Raw genomic sequence first — 11,831 nt, 5'->3', positions numbered from 1 at the left:
ATTACATGGACAAAACGGAATAGTCTACACCACAGAGGAAAAAGCCAAGGTAATAAGGAGTACTCTCGAAAGAGAGTGTACATTAAATTACCACCCAGGCGAGGACATCGACTTCATAGAAGAAGTCGAAAGACAAAGAGGAAGACCCGAAAACCCGAACGAAATCATCCCTCCTACATCACCGGAGGAGTTAAACGAGCTAATTAAAAATAGCTCACTGAAAAAAGAGCCTGGTCCCGATCACATAACGAACAGGGCTCTAACATACTTACCAGCGAGAGCCATAGCATATCTAACAAATATTATCAACGCGATGTTAAGATTCAAGAAATTCCCAAACAGATGGAAAGAGGCCCATATCATAATGTTACCAAAGCCCGGAAAAAACAGCACATTCCCGCAAAACTACAGGCCAATAAGCTTACTACCTGCAATCAGCAAGATTGTAAAGAGAATAATACTCAGAAGACTCCAAGCTGAAACAGACAGATTAGATATAATACCCGAAGCCCAATTCGGTTTTAGATCAGAACACTCCAGTGAGCTACAAGTACTCAGATTAACAGAGTACATAGCAGCTGGATTTAATGACAAACAATTTACAGGAGCTGTCTTCCTAGATATAAGCAAAGCTTTCGACAGAGTCTGGCATAAAGGACTGATCTACAAAATGAGAAGATACGGTTACAGCGGATCAATGACAAGACTAATCTCTTCGTACTTAAGCAATCGTAGTTTCAGAGTCCAGATAGAACAAGTCCTATCCGAACTCGGGAACCCGGAGGCTGGAGTGCCACAGAGAGTGGTACTGTCACCTCTACTGTACACGATATACACAGCAGACATACCTAGAACACCAGGTACACTACTAAGCCTCTATGCCGACGACACAGCTATAGCGGTCAAACACAGAAATGTAGACATAGCGGTAAACAACTTACAAACAGCGCTAGACGACATAGAAGAATGGAGTTTGAAATGGAAAATCGCTATAAACTCCGAAAAGACATAGGCTGTACTTTTCAAAAAGAGGCACCAACAACCAGAAGAACAGGTAACTGTGCAAGACAATCCCATCGAGTGGAAAAGTGAAGCAAAATACCTCGGAGTAATGATGAACAAAGGCTTAACGTTTAGCAAACATGTAGAAGCTACAGTACAAAAAGCCAACATGGCAAGAGCATTAATAAGAGGCCTAGCAGGAAGAAAAAGCAAACTTAAACTGAAAACCAAAATAAGATTAATAAATAGTATAATTCTTCCTATACTAACATATGCATCTCTCGCATGGGGACACATATGCAATACATCAAAAAAGAAAATACAAGCGGCACATAACAACAGCCTAAGAGAAGCAGTCAACGTACCGAGATACGTAGCAGAAAGATTCCTCTTTAGAGAACTAAAACAAATCAGAATGACTGACACAATAAAAGAAAAAGCTATTACAAAGTTCACAGAGATAGAGAACCACCCCAGCCACATATTGCGAGAGATATTGAGTTACGACGCTTTCCACAGATGGGAGCACAAAAGACCCAAACAACAAATAGTAGAATAAAATCATAATACTAGAGAGAAAATCAACAATCACACCAGAGAGAAAACAAAACACCAGAGAGAAAACACTTCAAAAAACAACAACAACGCACAATGAAGATAGTTCGTAACTCATAACCCTTGTGGGCAATCGCAACGTAAAGCGTGGACCCAGTTAATTTTATGTAGATAATTTATTATATTAATATGCACTAATTCTTATTTTATGTTTCAGGCATCCTACAAAAAAAATCCAAAAAACATCAAAAAACGGCTTCGGCCACCAAAAAAATCAAAAAACTACTAACAAAAACCGGCGCAAGCCACAAAAAAAATATTAACAAAAACCACTAAAAACTCGGGCATATAGGGCCCGACCCCTTGAGCACCAAGTCGCCGAACTGAGCCTAGCTTAGAGCGGAGACTTGAAGCCCAAGTAAGCAATTTTAGTTCGCGGATAAGCCACATTAAGATAACAGGAATATAGCGACAATGCGCTGTCCTGAGTTTTGAATTCGGTTAGGAAACCATGTTGGGGTTCTATTACCCAGGATCTCCACATGAAGAGCATTTGGCTGATAGTTGTGCCCCTATTGCGCATCAGAGTGCTATAGGGGGGAAAGGGATGGTCTGGAGCATTGGAGCGCGGTGGAGTGACTCCTGTTTTTACTCGAGTTAATACACCTCGCTCCAATAAATTGTTACACCCGAACGTAATTCTTAGGGGTGAACATTTCTCACAGGCTGGGTTTAATTAAATTGCTTGCTTGCTTGCAGCAAGTGATTTTGGTTGATGGGAAGATAACTTCCTATTACCCACAAAAGATTTAATCGACGAATCTGGTTTTCTGAAATTTTGACTTAATTCTCGGTAATGGCTACATTTTGTTTTCGTTATACCGCCTGTTATATTTCTAACATTTAACATTTAATAACAATAATGAATTTTGACTCCGCAAAGCTATTATAGTATATTTCATCATTCTTGATAGCGTACCATACAAACTACTTTCTGATTACGATCACTGTTTAAAGCTGCAGCTAATATAGTAACGCATGAAGCAGGTAGCACAAAAAATGCATTTATATAGTCAGGGACAGTGTTAACGGGCCTGTAAGGCAGGCGCTCCTGTTTGGGAGCATCAAATTAAGTTTTTTTTCTGCTGGTGTTATACAAAATAGTAACATAGAAAAACTATTTTATTAAATTTTACTGCTAGTCATAATACGCTAATATGTGTTTGTTATATCCAACGCATATAATTCCTACTGTGTAGTAATAGAATTTATTGGTAAATGTATTATGTTTCAAAAAGCAAACAACTTTGTAGTTATTCGAAATGCTTTGTTTGTTTTCTAAAAATTGCTTTGAAGTTGTTTAAAAAATTTGTGTCAGCAGTTAGGAGCGTAAATGAATGATTTGTAATAAAATAAACCTTTTACATGAAATTTAGTTTACCAGGAACTTTGTTAATATGGTATTATATGTGTTTAGTAATACAGAATAGTTTTTCCGCTTACTATGCAGTGTAAAAGAACATTACCTAGTTTTGCATTCAATTAACATAAAACGATTGCTAAAAGATTAAATAAATACAATTAAATTAAAAAAAAAAAAACGAAGGGCGCCGATGCTAGTTTTGCAGGCGGGTACCTTATACCGTAGCACTGGGAGTGTATATAGTAACAATAAAAAAAAAAAGAAATTAATAGTAATCTCGCTACAACTGTTGAAAAAAAATAACAAAAAAGATGGAAAGATATTATAATATATACTTATTTCCGACTTCTCTTATCATAAGTCTGGTACACCCAAGTTAAAACAGGTGAAACTAACTTGGAAACAATAACATCCTTACTAGAAGACACTGATTATAGCTACCTACCTCTGTGTGTCATATTAGCTGTAACTCTGGTACGTAGGTACTGCCGTTTCCTGATATATCAATGACACATTTCCAGCATGATGCACCAACTACTTCAAGTGGAGTATTGCTTAAGAAAAGAACTGAACGTCGAGCTCATGAAATAACAGCTCAAGACCACCAAATCCCATGCAACGTAGAGCCTTGGTTTCGAAGATATCTGATTCTCAACAAATTCATCTGGGCAGCTAGAATAACTGTTATCAAAAACAGACTTTTGAGAAATTTAAACTTACTAAGTAGATTAGATAAAGAGTCTGTTAAAAAGTACGAAATTCCTAGAAAACATTATTTTGGAAGTTATAAGGAAATTTTTGAAAAGTTTATTTCATAATTTTATTTTTATAAAAATGTCTAAAACATTGCATCATTTAATTCGAAAATCTACATACTTCTTTGATAAAAATATTTAAATGAAATAATTGTTCCATAAGTTACCCGGTACCTTCGTGGGCACTACGCATAAGCGTGGCCACAGCGGCGAGTTCCGTGGGTGCCGTGGGTTGTTTACTTCTAGAAACAACTAATCTGTGAACAATTTGAGTAATATTAAATAAACGAAATATTAAACTAAAAAGTAAAACTTTTGTAACAAATAAATTAAAAATTATAAATAAGGTAGATACATCTAATACGGATCACAGTTGTTATTTTAAAATTGAAGGCGAGGATACAAAATATTGCTGGAAGAAAATATTGATGGCGATAGATAAGAAGTTTTGATATAGGTACGCCTAAAAGTTAAAAAAGCTCAATGCATTTACCAGAGGACTTTTATTATTATTTTTTTATTTTTTAAGGTGAATAATATTTTATTTATATTAAAAACAAATTAATTAAAAGTAATTATAATCTACATAGGGTTCCATTCGTTTTTGTTTCAGCGTTTTCATTCATTTCAGCACAACTCATGTCACTTACTACAACGTGCCATCTCGAATATTTATAATTTTAAATGTTTTTAGAGTAGACTTATTTATGATTTAGTGTATCTCTATTAGACAGGCGTATAAAGGGTGTTTTTTTAGGGCAACTGGTGGCCATTTTGACAGCTGTCATGATTTATGTTAAGTTTGGTTTCGCATCTCAGCGTGAATCGACTGACGTCTGCACAACTCTGCCAGATTGTGCAAATTTATTTTGAAAATCGTGGTTCTGTTCGAAATACGTATCACGCACTAAAGTGCATTCAGAAAAAGTTGTTACTGATGTAGAGCGTAGCATAGAGGAAGACCCGAATCAGTCTATTCGCCATCGTGCACAGCAGTTGGATATGTACTTATACATCCACTTTATGGAAGATTTTGCAGAAAGATCTTGCAAAAGTCATCGAAAATTGGACCAGCCGTGGCGGTCATATGCCAGAAATCATATTTAAATTATAATGCCAAAAAATTATCTTTTTATTGTTCTGAAGCTATTTTCTTGTGGCATGTTAAAGTAATTACTATTTAAATGGGAATAAGCCATAAACAAAGGTTAAAGTAAGTTTATTGACGTTTTCAATTTCCAGTTCGGAAACCGTTCTCAAAATACAAACATTAGTAAATTAAACAAATTTTGTTTTTTGTTACTTGGTGAAAAATTATTCTAATAATTTTATTTTATCTGACTCATTTATATTGACAATTCAGACATACATTATACATACATACATATACATAATAGTTTCTTTTTCTTGAAAAATGAAAGCCATCTCGAGAAACAATCTTTTTAAATAATTGCTCTCCGTGGATAGGATTTTTACATTTGGAAAATCGAAAGAGTGCCCTGTTGTGTTAGCATGTGTGGCTAGAGAACATCTATCAGGGTGTAACCTAATGTCACTCTTGTGAAGAGTCAAGCGGCTAGAAACTTTTTGGGAGGTGTGACCTATATAAGAACCTTCACAGCCCAAACAATTAAGTTTGTAGACAACATCACTTTTATCTAAGTTTGGTACGTTTGATGTTGTCTACAAACTTAATTGTTTGGGCTGTGAAGGTTCTTATATAGGTCACACCTCCCAAAAAGTTTCTAGCCGCTTGACTCTTCACAAGAGTGACATTAGGTTACACCCTGATAGATGTTCTCTAGCCACACATGCTAACACAACAGGGCACTCTTTCGATTTTCCAAATGTAAAAATCCTATCCACGGAGAGCAATTATTTAAAAAGATTGTTTCTCGAGATGGCTTTCATTTTTCAAGAAAAAGAAACTATTAACAAAAAGACAGATACCAATAATTTAAGCAACCTATATTCATTATTGTTAACTTTGGATAAACACGAATCTACTAATACAGACAATTCATCATCAACAATATAAGTTTCATTATATATGAGATATACAGTACCTCTCCTACTTCTTCTAATATAAGTCTTTTTACCTTTTCTGTTTCAAGAAGTTCAGCGTCTATCAGGTATACTATTACCTTTACATTGTTATCATTAAGATCTAACGTTCTATCGTTTTAAGTTGGCAGTAACGAATTCACAACCAATTCTTTTGTTTCTGATAAGAATGTTTATAACCTAAATTTTATATTATGACATGTTCTGTAATTATTTTAACATAATTTTATTTGAGTGTTCTTTTATATGTGTTTTAAAGTGTTTTAAATATGTATTTGTTAAAGAACGTTTTTTTTTTTAAACAATTTTGGATAGTTTTCGCCATCATTTGTAGGGGTCAAATGAGTTGCTCATTTCATTTAATAAACATCACGACAACTAACCTCAATTAGTGTAAGATGCAAAATAATTCTTTTCTGTATTTTGTACTAATTTTGTTTATTGTAGCACCCTGATGATGCAAATAAAGATTTGCGAAAGCTTGGTTAACTAAAAAGAGTACTTCTTTGTCCTATCTTCCGCTGCACACCCAAATATTTGAGTTTTGTATTCTATTTGATCAGCGTTGATGACAAGCGTTTATCGTTTTTTCAGACTATATATATATATATATATATATATATATATATATATATATATATATATATATATATATATGTATATATATATTGTTATGGATCAGTTTATCGATCAGAAATAGAATAAAGAGTTTTTTTATTATTTTAATATACCGCGGGCATATAAGTTAAAATACAACCCCGTACTTATTTGTAATAGACCATAAGAGAAAACATTGTTCCGTGAAAGACTGAGTGAATAGTGAAAGGACAATGGAACCCGTATAATTATAGATTTAAGGAATAAACTTTGTAATTGTATTTTGCGGTGGATATTTTTCGAAAGTAAATAAGAATTAGATTTAGATATGATATAACAAGAATTTGGAAACATATTTCTGTTGAAAAAGGTAAAATTGTTAATGGTTTCTGAAAAGTAATTTGAGTGAAAGTAGTTTATTTGTTTTAAATATCATGTTGGAAATTTTCTAAATCGAAAATAAGTGGGAAAGATGAATGCTTATGATTGGTTAAAAAGGAATGGTGGAAATGAGAGAGTTGAGAAGGTTGTCTGGAGAGATTGAAAAGATTATTATGTTACCGGCAGACCAGAAGAGAAGACGTGTTTTCGTGTAGTCAATCTGAGTGCCAGTGTTTTCGTTTGTTAGTGAAAAAGGTGGAAGCTGAGAGCAGATCAAAATCGAGAAGATTAATACCTCTTTTGAGTCTGCATAGTCCACGAGATATAATTGAGAAAGAAAGGAGAATTTGTGAGTAAAGAGTACCGGTCAAAAGAGGATTGGACTTGTGTTTTTTCGGAGGAGTAGTTTGCTGGATGCGGTTTGGATCGATGGTGAGAACGGGAAAGATTTGATGGTAGCCGGACATAATCAATCAAGGAAAGAACTGTGGTTTGATCGAGAGGAGACATCATTGGTGTAAAAAAATAAAGGTCAGTCAAATAATTTGAATGAAAGAAAAATCTAAGATATTCTAAAGATAAAATCAAATATAAGCATACGAACTAAGATTCCAAGTTTCAAAGAGTTATTTTTTTTGTGAAAAAATTATTTTTTTGTATGGTCATTTTTTTTTAGTAGATATTATTATAAAACAGATCAATAGATAGTTTGTAATTAAAATTAAATTTAGAGTATAGGAGTTTGTTGGGAAAGATAATTGCCCACAAAAGTTATTTATTAATATTCATCTTAATATTCATCGTATTGCTTATTGAAAATAAATAATAATTTGTGTGCATATTTATGTTGTTTTAATGTTAGTTCCGTTTCCTGTTCTATCCCGATTATGAGCAACGAGGAGATACTGAACCCACTAGAAGAGATATATAAAGTAAACTGATTAAAGTAAAATTAAAAAGGCACCCTGAGAAATTTTAATAGTAATTGATTTGTATGACTCTGCATAAATTAGTGAATTAATTAATTAAATAATTGGATTAATTAAATTACTAATAAAACTAATTCCTGATTTAAGCCAGAAGGAAATTCCTCTGATCAAATTATTGAAGAAGGGTGTTAAATGGAATTGGAAAGAAGAACAAGAGAAAGCTTTTCAAATTTTAAAAGAGGAATTCTCGAAAGGAACGAAAATATATCATCCCATGTACAATTTGTCTTTCATACTACGAACTGATGCATCCATACAAAAATTTGCGGGAGTTTTGTCGCAAATACAAAACAATCAAGAAGTGTCGATTTGTTTTATTTCCCGGGTGACAAAAACACACGAAAGAAAATACAGTGTGACTGAACTAGAGTTTGCTAGCGTACTTTTCTGTGTAAATAAATTAAGATTTTATCTGTTGGGAGCAAAATTCACAATCGAAACTGATCTGCAGCTTTGGTACATATAATGAAAAATCGTCTGGTTAACAATCGTATACATAGAGGCATTTTGTTACTACAGGAGTATGACTTTGAGTTTCGATATATAAAAGGAAAAGACAACATTATAGCCGACGCTCTCACAAGGGATGAAGACTCGGGGAAAAAGGAAGTAATTGCTTTTCATGTAGGACAGTACATTTTGACACAAGAGGAAGGTGTATTTTCGTTAAACGAAATTAGAACAAATCAAGAAGACCTGGAAGAAAGAGAAAAAAGAAGAGCGGAGAGGGAAAACGGTATATTTTTCAAACGAATTGATGGAAAGGAACTATACGTGATAACACAGACATTGGTAGAAAGGATCATACAGAAATTACACGAGGACAATGGACATATCGGCAGCAGGAAGGTTTGGCTGGTTTTTCGCGAAAACTATATATGCCGAAAAGATTACCGGATTGCAAAAGAAGTTACTCAAAGATGTGAAACATGTCAAAAATATAAAAGCAGAAATTTCCGAAATGAAAATGTGGCTAAAAATATTGTATCCCATCAAAAATTAGACATTGTAGCAATAGATATGTTAAGTGATCTGATAATGACCACGCAGAGGAACAAACATATTTTGGTGATGGTAGATATTTTTTCGAAATATGTAAAGCTATACACATGCCGTACGACAAAGGGGGAAGAAATTATGAGAAAGATAGACAATTTTCTAGCCACCGTAGGAACACCAAGGAAAATTCTTTTAGACAATGCTACGTATTTCCGGAGTGACCGATTCAAGAGACAGTTGCAAGACAGGGGAATAGGGACAAATTTTGTCAGTATCCGACATCCTAAAAGTAATCCGTCAGAACGTTTTATACAAGAGACTACAAAATTCCTCCGCATTGCTGCCATTGGACAACATCGACTATGGGATAGGAAAGTGGCAGAAATCGAAAACTACTTGAATACCACTCCAAGTACGGTGACAAAAGAGACGCCGGAATATGTCATGAAGGGTATTATGCCAGTACGGCCATGGGAAGAACCGGAGCAGAGAGAGTATCAAATAGTATTGGAAACTGTTCGAAGGAGGCTGCAGCGCAGTAATGAAAAATATCTCCAAAGGCTAATCCAGAATAGAAAACGAAGACCAGTGACTTTCCAGAAGGGAGAAAACGTGCTTGTAAGGGCGTTACGAGTATCAAATCTCACGGGGGACGTGTGTGCAAAGCTAATGCCTATTTTCGAGGGTCCATACATCATACAAAATGAAAATGGAATAAACAGCTATGTTCTTAGACATGTAGAATCAGAAAAGATACGAGGAGTTTACAATATCCAGGATGTATACAAATACAATGAATAAAAATAAGAGTATAAATTTTAAGATGGAGTAATAAAAATTTAGGATAGGATAAAATGACTACAAAAGAAAAATTTTGTGTTGAGAGAAAATCATATTTTTTTTGGTTACACTTAAAAAAAAAAAATTGTATCTCAATACAAGGCGGGGATTTGTTATGGATCAGTTTATCGATCAGAAATAGAATATAGAGTTTTTTTATTATTTTAATATACCGCGGGCATATAAGTTAAAATACAACCCTGTACTTATTTGTAATAGACCATAAGAGAAAACATTGTTCCGTGAAAGACTGAGTGAATAGTGAAAGGACAATGGAACCCGTATAATTACAGATTTAAGGAATAAACTTTGTAATTGTATTTTGCGGTGGACATTTTTCGAAAGTAAATAAGAATTAGATTTAGATATGAGATAACAAGAATTTGGACACTTATTGCTGTTGAAAAAGGTAAAATTATTAATGGTTTCTGAAAAGTAATTTGAGTGAAAGTAGTTTATTTGTTTTAAATATCATGTTGTAAATTTTCTAAATCGAAAATAAGTGGGAAATATGAATGCTTATGATTGGTTAAAAAGGAATGGTGGAAATGAGAGAGTTCAGAAGGTTGTCTGGAGAGATTGAAAAGATTATTATGTTACCGGCAGACCAGAAGAGAAGACGTGTTTTCGTGTAGTCAATCTGAGTGCCAGTGTTTTCGTTTGTTAGTGAAAAAGGTGGAAGCTGAGAGCAGATCAAAATCTAGAAGATTAATACCTCTTTTGAGTCTGCATAGTCCACGAGATATAATTGAGAAAGAAAGGAGAATTTGTGAGTAAAAAGTACCGGTCAAAAGAGGATTGGACTTGTGTTTTTTCGGAGGAGTAGTTTGCTGGATGCGGTTTGGATCGATGGTGAGAACGGGAAAGATTTGATGGTAGCCGGACATAATCAATCAAGGAAAGAACTGTGGTTTGATCGAGAGGAGACATCATTGGTGTAAAAAAATAAAGGTCAGTCAAATAATTTGAATGAAAGAAAAATCTAAGATATTCTAAAGATAAAATCAAATATAAGCATACGAACTAAGATTCCAAGTTTCAAAGAGTTATTTTTCTTGTGAATAAATTATATTTTTATATGGTCATTTTTTTAGTAGATATTATTATAAAACAGATCAATAGATAGTTTGTAATTAAAATTAAATTTAGAGTATAGGAGTTTGTTGGGAAAGATAATTGCCCACAAAAGTTATTTATTAATATTCATCGTATTGCTTATTGAAAATAAATAATAATTTGTGTGCATATTTATGTTGTTTTAATGTTAGTTCCGTTTCCTGTTCTATCCCGATTATGAGCAACTAGGAGATACTGAACCCACTAGAAGAGATATATAAAGTAAACTGATTAAAGTAAAATTAAAAAGGCACCCTGAGAAATTTTAATAGTAATTGATTTGTATGACTCTGCATAAATTAGTGAATTAATTAATTAAATAATTGGATTAATTAAATTAATGTTAATTAATAATAATACATCATAAAGCAGATCACAACAATATATATATATATATATATATATATATATATATATATATATATATATATTACGACTTTATCACTAACAATCACTAACAGGAGATTTTTACTGTTATCATGGCATGTGTTTGTCTTTTTAAAGACGAATTACATGCTATGATTTTTTCTAATGGATATTCTCAAGTTAAAGTTGATTTCATGTAATCGAATGAACTATCTTACAACTAAAGTCGTCCCAGGAACGCAACTCAACAATATTGGCAATATCATTTTAAAGTCGTCTACTTTAAAATGTATAATGTATGTCTGAATTGTCAATATAAATGAGTCAGATACAATTAAATTATTAGAAGAATTTTTCACCAAGTAACAAAAAAACAAAAATTTGTTTAATTTACTAATGTTTGTATTTTGAGAACGATTTCCGAAGTGGAAATTGAAACGTCAATACACTTATTTTAACCTTTAATTGTGGCTTACTTCCATTTAAATAGTAATTAAATTAGCTTTTGAATAAAGTCAATTAATTTCATGTCAATTTAAAAAATCGTCTTTATTTTATTCTGTTTCAAAATTCTATACCTCTAAAAACACATTGTAAGTTAAAAAAGGATAAGGAACATCATAAAATATGATAGGAAACCATAATATTGTGCCCGATGACCCTTGCTTAGATTAGAAAGATCTTCTAGAATAGTAAGAGGTCCACCAACCACAACTAGAACAGTTTTCAGCCAAAATAACAGGC

General features: G+C 33.1%; 1 protein-coding gene across 1 annotated transcript; it reads left to right on the top strand.

Annotated features, from left to right (window-relative positions):
- Positions 1–8,903: 8,903 nt before the first annotated feature.
- On the top strand, positions 8,904–9,566 carry LOC140435859 (uncharacterized). The gene has a single exon (XM_072524575.1). The coding sequence runs from the start codon at positions 8,904–8,906 to the stop codon at positions 9,564–9,566; it is 663 nt and encodes a 220-aa protein (XP_072380676.1).
- The last annotated feature ends 2,265 nt before the right edge of the window (positions 9,567–11,831 follow it).

This window comes from Diabrotica undecimpunctata, chromosome 3, assembly GCF_040954645.1.
Source record: "Diabrotica undecimpunctata isolate CICGRU chromosome 3, icDiaUnde3, whole genome shotgun sequence".
Taxonomy (NCBI): Eukaryota; Metazoa; Arthropoda; class Insecta; order Coleoptera; family Chrysomelidae; genus Diabrotica; species Diabrotica undecimpunctata.
Note: the sequence above shows the minus strand (reverse complement) of the source record. Positions and strands in the feature narration are given on the sequence as shown.

Excerpts from the sequence above, each read along its gene's own strand:
- LOC140435859 (XM_072524575.1), top strand. The coding sequence starts at position 8,904 with ATGAGAAAGATAGACAATTTTCTAGCCACCGTAGGAACACCAAGGAAA.